This window comes from Brachyhypopomus gauderio, chromosome 7 (assembly GCF_052324685.1).
Source record: "Brachyhypopomus gauderio isolate BG-103 chromosome 7, BGAUD_0.2, whole genome shotgun sequence".
Lineage (NCBI taxonomy): Eukaryota > Metazoa > Chordata > Actinopteri > Gymnotiformes > Hypopomidae > Brachyhypopomus > Brachyhypopomus gauderio.
In genome coordinates this window covers 31,208,589-31,223,262 of record NC_135217.1, presented here as the reverse complement: position 1 = coordinate 31,223,262, position 14,674 = coordinate 31,208,589, and the positions used below count along the sequence as shown (strand labels likewise).

Genomic DNA, 14,674 nt, shown 5'->3' with positions numbered 1-14,674 from the left:
TTTAACATATGTATTGTTTATTTTACTTGCAATTGGGCTAAATCTGCTGATTATTTTAACAAAAATTGCAATGGGTCCACCACACCCAGCCAGACCCCAAGGGTGACGAATAAGCCTGGATCCTACCAGGGTTAAAGCTTGTTTGTGTGAATGATTTGTGTAGAATGATCAGAAATGATGTAACAACTGTACAATATGCAGACATATAGCTAAACACAGATGGAAATAAATGTAATTTTTTATTACTTTCAAAGCCATATCAGTTCACATGCATTGTAGCTTGCAGGAAGTAATAACAATATAAATAGATATGCTTGGTTTATGCTTATGGTTTATGTTTATGCTTGGTTTCAGTTACACTGGTGCACAATCATATTTGGGGTTTACCGAACCTTTTTAACAATTACACTGATTATATTTTAGAGATATGGCTGTTTTTTTTTACATTGAATATATGTGAAGACTGGAACACTTACACATTATAAACACCAATCACTTTTTAATTTTATATTTTTAATATATATAATAGCAGGGAATGCATTTCAAGGAATATGTCATCTGACATGATTTATGGAATTCATTAAAAACTGGGTCGACTTGACCCACTAATGTGCCACCTTAATTACCTGTGGACATATACGCAGGGGTGCAGAATCTTTTGATAACCCAAACATGGGGTACAGCTTCTCTGTGAATGTGTCCTTGAAGGTGTAGATCACCACCCCATCACTAGGGTCACTGAACGTGATCTCACCTTTCTCATAGTCGAGATTTACTTTTATTCTCTGAGGCTGCTTCCCAAAATTCAAATGAGTCTCTGGTGTTGTGCCTGCACGAATCTCCCTTTTTCGAATGACAATCGTGTACAGGCCCTCCTTCGGACACACGGAAAAGTGGCCCTTCCTCCTGACGGATCCCCGAGCGACACCAATGCGACAGTTGCCCTTGTAGCCCACCTCTACTTCCCAGCAGTGGCTGCCGCTGTCGAAGCCTCCTGCCCCCAGCACAAACAAGTAGAGGTCAAAGCGCTCTGGATTTGCAGGGATGGATTTACCCCTGATGCTGTAGTTGACGCTGGTCAGCTCCTCACACACGGAGAGCTGAGGATGAGCTGAGAGAGGATCCAACCATACTGGAACTGCAACATTATCAATACCAGTACAAGGTCAAATTTTGGTGTCTCTTCTGAAGACGTTATTAGTTCTATCACAACTCAATTATCAATAAATCAATAAAAGCTAAATGAATTTAGAATTAACAAATACTACAGAATGTAATAATCCCAGAATCTCAGGATATCACACCAATAATGGGTAATTATGACTATTGGGTGAAACAAGAAATTTACAGATAATGTTAAATTTGACAGCACTGTGCCAGTACGGCAGATTACACTTTGTATGTGTGTAGCAGCTGCTTGTGACTAATCTACAGTCATGTCCTTTACGCCGTGCAGCAGGGCGTGAGTTGGTCTCCACGCTGCCCTCCACAGTGCCAGCTGGGTCTCTGAACTGCTCACGTTCTTGAGAACTCATCTTTAGACTGCACCGCGCTTGGTGTCTTATTAACACAATAGGAACACAATGCCCTGATTAGGGCTGTGCCCTGTCTTATCCACATGCACAACAAGCAACAACACTCACTGAAATGCTTGCTGTGAATCTCTTCTGGCTGTGATGGAAATGATGGGATAATCAAGAAAGCTCACACCTAGTCTGATCCAAAAGCACCAACTGCTCTTCTAGATTAATGGTTTATTTTGACTGGCCCAAGTGCATTATGACGTGTAGGATTCTGCACACAGAACAAGGACTTTATGCAGTTGTGGGATGGATTGTGCTATAAACACAGACGTGAACCTAGATGCGCTGTAACCATGGTAACCAGGTCCCAGGTCAAGTCCTTCCCAACAGTAGAGCCATCTACTCCACTTCCTGCTGCAGTTTGGTTAAGAACTGTGAGTTTTATCAAAATGTGAGGAAGGTTATGTTTAAGTAGTAAACATGCATCTCCATCACCTAAACTGTACCAATTTGCTACCTACTCCAGATTTGACAAAAATCACATACAAGAGTTGTGATTTAGTATAAAAATGTTTATACTAAATCACAGAAATGCATGTACTAATGTCATCACACTAATCAGATCTAATCAAAACTGACATTTTGGATAAATTCCTTACAGTATGCCTGCACAGTTTTGGCATAGGGCTAGGTATTTATTTTAAACAATATTAACCGCACAAGACTGTGAGTGTGGGTTTGTGTCTAATTTTGTGTAGTTTACAAATGCTTTTGGAAAATCACAAGATATATACAAAATGTCACGTTGAGGACCCCGGCCCCTCCCTTTTGGGTGTGTGTAAACGTTGTCCACGTGCTCTGTCTGCGTTTTCGGAACTCCGTGGTGATAGCTTTGTTGTGTGAATAATGTGTCTCACCTGTGAATCGTCTCGTAATCACATGGGGCTAATGTGGTCTGTCTATTTAATGTGTGCTCGCGCAGTGTCCTGTGCTCGTCGTTGTCTAAAGTCTGCACGTTGTGTGACTCGTGTGTGCGCCCTCCAGCTGGCCTCAGCCCGGAGGGTAGAGGAGAGTAACCCCGAGCTGGCGGAGATTTTCCGACAGGGCGCAATGAGAATTTGGGGGGAGCTACACTCCCCTCCATCTCGCGCTCGCTCACCGCCGAGGGTGGACTCCGGTGTTTACGGAGCTGTCGAGTCCACCCCGGAGAACAAATTTGGGGAGGAGGACTCCGAGGAGGAGGAGGAGCAGGACGAGGAGGAGGAGGCATATCCTCCGTCGATAGGCGAAGCCTCCACCGTTGACTACGGTGGGGAAGGGGAGGAGGCCTACCCCCCGTCGCTGGACGACGTGTCCACTGTTGACTACGGGGGAGAGGAAGAGGAGTCCGAGGAAGAGGACTACCTCCCTCCGCCTGTAGGTCCCGCTTCCATCGTTGAGGAGGGGGAGGAGGACGACGACGAGGACTACCCGCCGTCGGAGCGCTCCTCATACCCCTCTGACTACGGTGAGGAGGAAGAGGAAGATCGTCCTCTGTCCGTGCACTCAGGCGTTTCTGAGTGCACGGACAGCGAACTGTACTCAGGGGAGGACGGTAGTCCGCCCCCCTCGGAGTGTTCTGCGGGGACCGTGAAGGGGAGCTGGAGACCAGAGGCGAGTCCATCCTCCGAACGCTCTGGAGAGGTGAAGATGGAGTGCTCCCGGGGTGGCAGCCCGGAGCAGTTCATGGAGAGAACCCGGAGTGAGGACGAGGAGAGCATGGAGACCGAAGGGGTCTCCCCAAGTGGCCCGTATGGGGAGTACGCCGACCGCGCTGCTCCAGGCGCCTATGCCGACCGCGCTGCTCCAGGCGCCTATGCCGACCGCGCTGCTCCAGGCGCCTACGCAGACCGCGCTGCACCTGGCACGTCTGCCACAGCCCCGGCAGCCCCCGGTCTTCCTCCACTCCTAGCTCTCCTCTTGGCGCGTAGTCTGGCGCCTGTTACGTGTTTGTGTGTCCCAGTGTTTGTGAGTCTTCCCGTGTGTATTCCTAACCCATTTTTCCCATTCGTTCCTCTATGTGTCAATGTGCCTGTGTGCGTGTTTGTGAACATCCCGTGTAACGTGTCTAACGTCTTTTCCCCTATGTTCCCAGGGAGGGTGTTCTAGGCGGTCCGTGGCGGACGCTTCCCCGAGGGCAGTCACCTCCCAGACGCAGGACTGAGCGCGTCGGATCCGCCCATCGTCGTGGGTTCGGGGCACTCGGTCCTGTTGGCACCCCGGGACGGGTAGTGCCCTTGGAGGGGGCGTCTGTCACGTTGAGGACCCCGGCCCCTCCCTTTTGGGCGTGTGTAAACGTTGTCCACGTGCTCTCTCTGCGTTTTCGGAACTCCGTGGTGATAGCTTTGTTGTGTGAATAATGTGTCTCACCTGTGAATCGTCTCGTAATCACATGGGGCTAATGTGGTCTGTCTATTTAATGTGCGCTCGCGCAGTGTCCTGTGCTCGTCGTTGTCTAAAGTCTGCACGTTGTGTGACTCGTGTGTGTTTCTCGTGCGCTATTGCGCAATACCTGTGTGCATTAAAAAGTGACGTCTGTCTACAAAATCGAGGATTCTGTGTCTTGTCCTTGGCGTAGCCCGAACGTCACACAAAATATGTGAGATTTTTATGTGTTTATTTATGATAAGTGCTTGTCTGTGACAGAGGACAAGTCACTATAGATATGGAAAACAGAAATTATACTATATTTAGCCTGGTATATCCCAATAAAAGATGTTTCTATTTGTATGCTCTAAAAGACGTAAAACAGCATCCTACAGTCTCACATGACCAAATGTACTTACCATACTGGATAATATCCAGCATTTTTTCCCAGACACGATATTTCAGCAAATGCAGGTGCTTGGCAACATCTATTAGAGGCACAGGAAGAGGCTCTGTGTCTTGTATGGTGTCCAGTACTCTAAAGAAGAAAAAGCACATCACCGTTGAGAGGAACATAGCAAAAATCTGGGGATATCAGAGAAGGACATTTAATACATTAAAAACTAGTGATATCAGATGTTTTACTCCAGTTTGATTAGTTGTTCAAGGTGAAGGTTTGCGAACCTGCTGTACTATGGGCTAGTTTGACTAGTTATATTAATCCAAACCAATTAGGAGTAACACCCAGTGTAAACAATCAATTGTTTGAAAACTGAGACAAACAACTTACACCTCTTAACCCTATGCAGATTGTACTGGATATGCTGACATTTTCTAAAAACATTTTATAAATAAAAGTTAGGCTAAACTACATTGGTGATACTTGCAATCATTCCTTCAGTACATGCTGGATCAAACAAGTAATGGGGGATTCATAGCATCGCATATATCCTGCATGCAGAGCCCTTTAAAAACTCTGATGTGAAGTGGGTCTTTTGACCATCTAAGGGAGTCCTCCCTTCAGACGTATATGTCAAAGAAATAGCCTCAGTGTCCAGTGGGATCGCTCCATGGTTTCCCTCATTGTAACGTTGCCCCTCGCTGCCGCCAATCACGCCCCCCCCCCCCCCGGTTCCTCTTCTGTGTTTTTCCCCCTCCATGTGCATTTTGTTTACTTTAATTTTCATGCCCTGTTCTACCTTCTCGTTCCCAGCCATCACGGTCACCTGTGTCTTGTTTCATCCCTCGTTAGTCTGACCACTTATACCCCACATTTCTCTCTTGTTTTTGTTGGTGTTCGATTGTGAACTTCGTTGTATTCCCGTGTTCTGGTAGTTTTGTATATATCTGTGTATGCTAATTACCTCGTCTTCTTAGTCTCTTTGGTCTGGTTCGTGTTCATGTCAATACTAATATTTAGTAATACAATGTCTTTTTAGTTTCTGTGCTTAGCCAATTTTGTGTGAGCTCTGATATGTTCTACTACTACTCCTGTGGTCTTGTACTTAAGATGGTCCTTTGAGGCATCGCCCTGCTTGGTTCTGGTTGTTATCGGCATGTTGCCTTTGTGTCTGCATAATTCCCCGTTGTTGTTGTAACGAGTACGTGCATAGTCTACGCTGCCCTGTGCCCGATTGCTTCCCTGTGTTCATGCCCTGTGTAGGGCAGTCATGGTCCTGTGGTAGGGAACTAGTCTTGTGACCGGAAGGTCTTGGGTTCTATTCCCAGGCCTGAGGCCATGACTGAGGTGCCCTTGAGCAAGGCACCTAACCCCAACTGCTCCCTGGGCGCCGGGCTAGGGCTGCCCACTGCTCTGGGCACGTGTGCACCACAGCCCCCTGGTAATCACTAGTGTGTGTTCTAACTGCACAGATGGGATAAAAGCGGAGGACAAATTTCAATTGTGGTGAAAAATCACAATTGACAAATCAAAAAAATTATTTCGGCTGAACTTTAACAATTGTGACTTACATGGTCTTTATCTTGTTGAAGCTCTGAACATAATACATGTAAGAAACAAGGAAAAACATGGTTGAATGTATAAGTACATTGATGTAAAAGGTATAACGGAGCCTCGTGTGGGTCTCCAGGTACATAATGAAGCTTCAGTGAACTGCATGCAGGCAACTTTAAGGCCACTGTGTAAAGTGCAAAAGTGAATTGTTTTAGATCATTGCAGTAGCATACAGTAGATCATTACATAAAAATATAATCTCATTACTATTGGTTTTGCTATGTAAGACCATCTTTGTTAAAAAACTAAAAACTGAAGGCCCTGTCTGAGCTTCTGTGGCCCTTTGTTCACAATCTCCACCAGGTCAGAGTGGAACTGAACAACAACCTTAACTTATCTAATCTTATCTTGTCTTATCTTTTCTTATCTCATCTCATCTTATCTAGTCTTGTCTCACCTCATCTTGTCTTGTCTCATCTTATCTTGTCGTATCTCATCTCATCTTGTCTTATCTAGTCTTCTCATCTCATCTCGTCTTGTCTCGTCTTATCTAATCTTATCTTGTTTTATCTAGTCTTGTCTTATCTCATTTTATCTTGGAGGTGTTTGGTGGTGTAGGTTGAACATTGAGATGTAATGGTATCAAATTTCAATGTGCATAATGGTGGATATTTCAAATACTGGTATGTAAAAGAGGGTATACGGCAATTACATAATCACCCCTGAAAAATGTATCAAAATTTGGGTTATTTGTGTTCTTGTCATTCTGCCGAGGGTCTCATACCTTTACTTGCATTAGAGAAAGGAATCAGCTATGCTCTTCAACTAATACTTTGGTCTACATCCTTCTTTTTGTAAGTTTTATCATTTTCATGCCATCTAATATAAAGATTAAGGAACCACATAATTATAAACATGGATGTTCTGAGTTTCACTCACCTGAAGTAAAGAAATGTCCTCTGTCGTAATTTTCTTCTCAATGTTCGTTATAGTCTCTGAGAGGGAGTCCAGTTTTCTGCTGATGTTCTGAACAGTTTCCTCAAGCATTCGGTTCTTCTCTCTCTCCTCCTCTCTGAGTTTGGCTATACGCATTTCTTCTTCCTGACGCAGGAACTTGTGCAGCTGTTCAAACTCTTGCCTTATTTGTGCCTCCGTTTGACTCGCTTGTTTCTGCAGGAGATCATGACAAAACATTCTATCTTCAAAAACATCTCTATTTACAGAAACTAGCTTAATCATGATATAGCACGGTTTGGACCTTCAGTATTATCCAACTTTCCCCAAAATGTAACCTTCACTTACATAAATATCACCCTCTGCGTTTTTTCCATCTTATATTTATTTTTAAGGTTTGGCTTTTCCCATGGCGTCCTTTATTTATTTTTTTCCTTCTGGTTTTACAGTAATGTTGCCAGAACATTTTTACCCATGTCACATCGGCGGAGGTTTGTTTGTTTGTTTGCATCTCAGACATCTAGCACGTGGGTTCTTCCCTCCTTAAAAACCCAGTGGTGAATGAACGGCAAGCTATTTAACATCTAGGGGATTTTCCCCGCTGTTGGCACCCCCCATGTTAGTGCAGTGTAAATGTATTGTAATGTATTAGATGCCTTCATGAATCACTTGGGGTGTGCTAGGTCTCTGATTATAGCAATTACCCAAAGTACCAGAGAAACTGGTAAATATAAATAACACTGTATAAAAACAGAAAAATAACTTGTTTGGGAGAACAATATCACCTTAATGTATGCTGCAGTAGAACTATAACCTTTTTTTATTTTTTCCAAACCTTCCAACTTTTCCTTTAATGGATTTAAGGTTGCAGCCAGATCATCCTGAGAAAAGAAAAACAAATGCATGAACAAATGAGCAGATGAGTAATCCATAAACTAGCTGGATAATCCATAATCCAGCTGATTCAGTCAGAAGACCAAAAAGGCTATTGAATAGTCATCATGTGTAAGATGGTGAGAGTGCATTATAGAGAGAGAGGAGCCATTAACCTTAGTCTCAATGACCCACCAGTATACACCTCCCACCAGTACACTCCAGTACTCTTTTCTTTTGCGCTACCCCAGCTGCAAATCCACTTTCCCAAGGCCGTAAAATACTGTATTTCTTGTACAGATGTGCTGGGAGTTGTACTGGTGCAAAATCTGGACTGGCTCACGCTGGGATTGGGTTGACAACCACTGACCAACCTGATGAGCTGTGATTGCTGTAGCGTTAAGATGAGCTGCATGGATCGTTCTAGTTTCTTTTTTAATGAACACGCCTGCTTCGTTACTGTCCACCACTGTGTAATATTAACTCACCCTTTTCTCGTGAATCACTTCTGTCAATTTGCAGAATTCATGTCCTTTATGTTTTGTGGATCCAACACAATAAACACACACCGGCTCCTCGTCACACTTACAGAAGAGTTTCAAGCTTTCGTTATGGAGCTCACAAACAGCTCTCTCGTTCTGCCTACTTTTTTCTTTCTTAAGAAACTCGCATACGTGTTTTAAGGCCAGATTTAAGGGAGGTAAATCTCTGGATGACCTCCGTCGGCAGAGCGGACAGTCTTTTGCTCGGTTCCCCCACACCTCGCTCAGACACCGCTTACAGAAACTGTGGCTGCACGACAGTAAAACGGGATCATTAAATATTCCACAACAAATCGAGCAACATAACTCTTCTTCCAAAGAGGCCATCGCCGATGCTACGAACACTAAATCTGCTCAATCTAAATGTATTTGTATCTAGGGTTAGACACACCCTAAGGGAAGGATCCTGTCGTTTCGGTTTCTCTCTGTACCGTTGTGATGAACTCTAAAGTCTCAGGAAGTACGGAGAGCCAAAACCAAAGTTATTCAAACCTCAAACCAAACACGGTTTATTGTTTAAAAAAATATTGTTAAAAAATATTGTTAAAAATATTTCTAGGTTTTTACTTAGTTCACAATGCCGTAAAATAATCATATTGCAATAATCATATTGAAATAATCATATTGCAAATTACTGTCTTTCTTTAAGTTAACCGATTAACTCAATATTTTGTAGGCCTTATTGCATTTTTTAAATATTACTTTTTCGTGTGTAATCTGCTGTCTATCTCAAGGTTTCTGATCTGAATGAGTTTTCTGTACTACTGTTACCTTGACATGGATTTCTGCAAACCTACTTTGTGACAACACCCACCATGAAAAACACTATATACATGAGTTTGAACTGTTGTAGGCTATATGGGCAACTTATAAAATTAAGTTGATGAAATAAAGTTACTGAGACAGTGATGAGCCAGTTTGATAACGGGTTGGTAACAGAAAGATTGCTGTACCCTCCCTTTTGACATGTTTCCTTTATAGGCCTACACATTTGACTAAAGATTTGCAAGAACATCAGGCTTTAAGAAGTAGGTTGAGAACAGCCTGATCTGTTCTTCCAAAGAGGCCATCGCCGATGCTACGAACACTAAATCTGCTCAATCTAAATGTATTTGTATCTAGGGTTAGACACACCCTAAGGGAAGGATCCTGTCGTTTCGGTTTCTCTCTGTACCGTTGTGATGAACTCTAAAGTCTCAGGAAGTACGGAGAGCCAAAACCAAAGTTATTCAAACCTCAAACCAAACACGGTTTATTGTTTAAAAAAATATTGTTAAAAAATATTGTTAAAAATATTTCTAGGTTTTTACTTAGTTCACAATGCCGTAAAATAATCATATTGCAATAATCATATTGAAATAATCATATTGCAAATTACTGTCTTTCTTTAAGTTAACCGATTAACTCAATATTTTGTAGGCCTTATTGCATTTTTTAAATATTACTTTTTTGTGTGTAATCTGCTGTCTATCTCAAGGTTTCTGATCTGAATGAGTTTTCTGTACTACTGTTACCTTGACATGGATTTCTGCAAACCTACTTTGTGACAACACCCACCATGAAAAACACTATATACATGAGTTTGAACTGTTGTAGGCTATATGGGCAACTTATAAAATTAAGTTGATGAAATAAAGTTACTGAGACAGTGATGAGCCAGTTTGATAACGGGTTGGTAACAGAAAGATTGCTGTACCCTCCCTTTTGACATGTTTCCTTTATAGGCCTACACATTTGACTAAAGATTAGCAAGAACATCAGGCTTTAAGAAGTAGGTTGAGAACAGCCTGATCTGAAGAACCGTCAGTGGCTCCAGCTGCTGCTTTGGTTTGTGATGTCTGAAGACCAAACTGATCATACTGACCATCGTATTTACCACAAAGAAAAGCAAGAGTCATTCCTACCTGGAAAATGGATAATTGTGTCCACACCAAAGATTGCTGTTTTCAACTGGACAGCTAATATAACATACCAATCTAAATGCGATTTGTTCATTGATAGCTTGAGTAGGTCACGGTCGTAACACAAGCCTTTTCCCTATGTCGGTGCTGAAGAATATCTCATTGTTACCAGGACTGTAATTTTATATTAATGTGCCAAAACTAGAATCTATATTTTGTATTTGCACAACCAGACCAAGCAACAAAACTACCCAAACCAACCAAACCCAAAAAAACTAACCAGAATCTATATTTTGTTTTTGGACAACCAAACCAACCAAACTGACCAAACAAACAGGCCAACCAGCCAACAAAACAAACCATCCAACTAAAAACAGTATTACTGCGATCAGACTAGTTGAAAATGCTCATCCTCAGTAGATAATCCACAGTACTTAACCACTTGATATTTCTACTGTATGTGGTCGTACATAAGGGCGTCATTTTGGAAGTGGGGCATTTGATGGACGTCGGTTCTACTACAAACCTTCAAAGAGAGGCGTGTGGACCCATTCTGCAACCTCACCACTAACCACTAGATGGCGTTACATTTCACCCACAGCCCATTTAAACCGCACATGCCACTCATTTTGGGTATGAATGAATTTAGTTAGAAGTGAGGTTATATGTTGCATTTTCTTTTGTTGAGCAAACATTTATGGATAAACTGCAGATTATGAAATATGCATGCGAGTACATTCCCTATAAATGTCTAGTTAGTAGAAGTTAAAGTTTTGCTTCTATTTGCCCCTGAGACAATAACGTGTGTAGTTGAAGTGAAATGTGCATTACAATGTTTTAAATTACTAGTTTGAAACAGTTGAAACAGTCAGGATATTTAATAATTCATGAAAGATTACACCTCTTTGTGCAACCCTTAAATAAATGCCAGACACAGGGTAAGACTCAGACAAATACTAAAAAAAAAAGCTTTTTACACTTAATTGTTATAACAATATTTAACTCAGTAATAAATAATGTAGCCTGTAAAAATTATTTTTTTAAATTTCCAGTTGTTTACACTTTAGTGTTTTAGAATAAAACAAGTTTATAAAGTGACCACAGCATGGCAGCAGCCGATAGTTCAGATGTTGGTCATAAATATTTGTCAGTAGTCCTAAAACATGAAGGTTGCGTATTCCAGTTCTCACACACATTTTGGGATGCAGGAAGAGCCTGACCTACATGTCCCCATCACAGAGAGGTTCTGCGCACTGTTCAATGAGCAACAATGATAAAGGTTTTCAATAATAAAATATAGATTTGCTTCTCATCATTATATTCACGTTTCTGCTTTGTGACGTTATTATCTAATCTACTGGTCGTTCTTTTAGTTAATATGGTTTCTCAGACAGTTCAGGGATGCCTCGTCCTACTAGTGGTGCTGACAGTCAACACTGATCTTTGAACATCGATATTGATGTTAATATTGGGCTTCTGGTGGATATTTTCACCTCTCTGTGCTGGCACTCCGTCACTATCCAAATGCATTTAGCATTTAGCTCCTCATTACTTCTTCCTCATTGCATTTGGAGTTTTATTAATTACCAAGCAAGTGCAAATTTTGAGATATTCATACTCATTTGAATATTCCATCAAGGAACTGGAGTCTCGTGAGGGAGACCACACTGTGAGGCTAGTGTATGTGGACTCATTTGCATATTGAAGGGGATATTCAAAGAAAATGTGCCTGGGACTTTGATACACACAGTTCCATAAACCGGAAACATTTGTTGTGTACATCAAATCTGACGTGATAAATCGTGTAAAAGGTTTTATTCATAAGGCCTCGTGTATTCAGTATTCAGCAGTGGTCCCACCGGGTCATGCTGTTAAGTGGGCTTTTATTCAGGTACCATGCTTGCTGGGTAGAAGATCCCCTCAGGGCCTGTATGTTCCGCACAGTGATCTTCATTCTACAGCAGAGGGGTCCACAGGTTCTACAAAGCCATGGTGTCATACTGCAGTAGATCACGTGGATCTTTTGTAGCAGATCACTGGATGGTTTGGACCGACAGACTGGCACCAGTGTTCATGCTACAGTAGCAGACGGGTACCATGACGACTCTTGGTAGGATAATCCACATGCAAGCCCCCCAAAAGGGACTCATTGTTTCTCTTTACCCCATCAGATCTTTGTTTCCTGGTCGTTCTTCTCACGCTGGTTCATCCCGACATGTCTTGCTGGGTTTCTGTCCTGCACGGCAGCACCTGCTTCCTGGTTCCAGGCCTGAAGTTGCCATGGAGCATGTAGGTCAATATCTGCTATGCTCATCTGTTGCCGTGACGATCACATCCATCCAGATGCGCATGCTCTCGGCGCTCGGGGCAACGAGGAAGAAGAGGCGTTCGTACGTCTTCAGACAAAACGTCAGGCTGGGTCGTGGGGACTAATACGAGGACAGAGGACACGGGACACAGTTATGGCAGGAAGAGATGGAGAAGACCAGAGCAGCAGGTGTCCAGGACAGACGAGTGTAGCGCAAGAGAAACATCTCACCGTGGTGGCGGTACGCAGATGGTCGTAGTAAACTTCCTCTACGGCCTGGAAGTAGATCACTCCCTTCAGTTTCCTCTCATCGTGATCTGAGTTCAGAGGGAGCAACGGAGTGAGCGAGTGAGATCAGACTCATTACTATACCACAGCAAGGTTTTACACTTCTGGTGTTGTGTGGTCAGGGTGTGGCTCTCACCAGTGTAGTAGGCCAGTCTGATAATTGTATCTGGTGTTGTGTGGTCAGGGCGTAGTCTCACCAGTGTAGTAGGCCAGTCTGATAATTGTGTCTGGTGTTGTGTGGTCATGGCGTGGTCTCACCAGTGTAGTAGACCAGTCTGATAATTGTGTCTGGTGTTGTGTGGTCAGGGCGTGGTCTCACCAGTGTAGTAGGCCAGTCTGATAATTGTGTCTGGTGTTGTGTGGTCAGGGCGTGGTCTCACCAGTGTAGTAGGCCAGTCTGCGGTGGTCCAGGTCAAAGAGGAACCACCTCCTCCTCCACGTTTTTACACGACCTCCTCGCTTTGTCAGGAACCCCCCACATCGCCGTGGAGACAGCTGCACACCCAAACAGCCTGCCACACCGTGACCAAGCGACTCCACGTGAGCTCGCAGGTCAAAGTTCACAGTAAGGGACAGTGGAACGCCCTGTTGCCAAGGAAACATCAGTCAGCTGTAGGAATCTTGACTAAGTTGTAGCCATACAGGTTAACAGAAAAATATTTTAAAAAGCCGCTCTGAGATCATACACCCCCCCCACATACACACACACACTCACACACACAGTAAAGTACCTCAGGGGGGCTCTGGGCTGGACTGGGTTTGTGCTCCTCAGAGAGTTTGTGGGCGCTCGTGTGTGTGTGTGAATGTGTGTGTGAACGTGTCTGCGTGTTCACAGCCTCCAGCTCCCTCGTCTTGCCTTCTGCCACAAGTCGTCTCTCTTCCTGCAGTAAGACAGAGTGGTTAATCTCTCCAGATTTACTCAAACACCCCCAACACACACGACGTAACACTAACCACCCAATTAGCCTCATCCTACTGTACGTGATAACCTATGAAGATGTCACATCACTGCACTGTTCACACTATACAACTTGCCGTCTTGCTGAAGTGTGCTTACTCGAGACTTTTAACTGGTTTGAGCTGGTTTTCATTCCACTATTGAATGGAGCTTTGCCTTTAATCTGAGGCTTTTCTCTGCAATCCCCAAAAACCGTCGACATGTGGAAAATCAGGACTGAAATAGTGTTCAGAGAAGTCAGCATAATCCAACCCATTGATTCTAACCTCCCTAACCCTAAACCCTTCACTCATCTTACCCACAGTGCAACTCTTCGGGTCCTTCATCTCAGTTCTGGTCCCTCTCAAATCCTCATGATCCTATCCTCACATTTGACCCTTACAGACACTCAAGTATATCACTTAAGAGTTATTAATTAGAGTTATTATTAAGAGTATTAATCTCTAAGGATGTAATTAAGAGTATTAATCTCTAGGATGTAGTAATCACAGTTCATGTGAGGAACTGAAACTTTAAATTAACTGTTTTGGTGATTAACTATATAATAATATAATAATATTACCAAAGGCCCTCATTAATTTCTTTTTCAGACAAACTCTGGGAGTGATGCCAGTGCATAAACTATGGCTAAAATATCAAAGGTCCTGCAGGCACTGAGCTGCTTCTGTGTCTGATGTGCGACTCCAGCTGGGATGGTGGTGTTCTGATGTGCTAGTGCAGCGTAGCGCCACTAGCGTTAGCATTCCTTCACCAACACTGGGGCGGCCAGAGAGTGCATGCGTGTGTTGACTCACTCGTTCCTTCAGTAAACGTCCTCTCTCCGCTTTTGCTTCTCGTAATTTCCTCTCGATCTCCACAAGGTCCAACAGACACACACTGGGGCTTTAATGCAGAGTACACACTCATAGAGCAAAGCCATCAAAACACGATAAAACAGAACTAAGATAGCAAGCAACACTGCAGGAAA

At 43.3% G+C, this 14,674-nt stretch overlaps 2 protein-coding genes across 3 annotated transcripts in view; both read right to left on the bottom strand.

Moving 5' to 3' along the window:
- On the bottom strand, positions 1–8,690 carry LOC143519594 (E3 ubiquitin-protein ligase TRIM39-like). The gene is made up of 6 exons (XM_077013199.1): positions 8,199–8,690; positions 7,623–7,718; positions 6,823–7,053; positions 5,901–5,923; positions 4,349–4,467; positions 1–1,138 (listed from the first exon to the last, which is right to left on the bottom strand). The coding sequence occupies exons 1-6, from the start codon at positions 8,577–8,579 to the stop codon at positions 606–608; spliced, it is 1,383 nt and encodes a 460-aa protein (XP_076869314.1). The 5' UTR covers positions 8,580–8,690; the 3' UTR covers positions 1–605.
- Positions 8,691–11,016: 2,326 nt separating this feature from the next.
- The window catches only part of phldb3 (pleckstrin homology-like domain, family B, member 3), a 16,485-nt gene continuing 12,827 nt past the window's right edge, over positions 11,017–14,674 (bottom strand). For both annotated transcript variants that reach the window (XM_077013185.1, XM_077013186.1), the window contains exons 11-15: positions 14,502–14,589; positions 13,481–13,630; positions 13,130–13,334; positions 12,693–12,778; positions 11,017–12,582 (exon numbers count right to left, since the gene is read on the bottom strand). In XM_077013185.1, the coding sequence (XP_076869300.1) occupies positions 12,448–12,582; positions 12,693–12,778; positions 13,130–13,334; positions 13,481–13,630; positions 14,502–14,589 (664 nt within the window). In that variant the 3' untranslated portion in view covers positions 11,017–12,447. The remainder of the gene's footprint in view (positions 12,583–12,692; positions 12,779–13,129; positions 13,335–13,480; positions 13,631–14,501; positions 14,590–14,674) is intronic.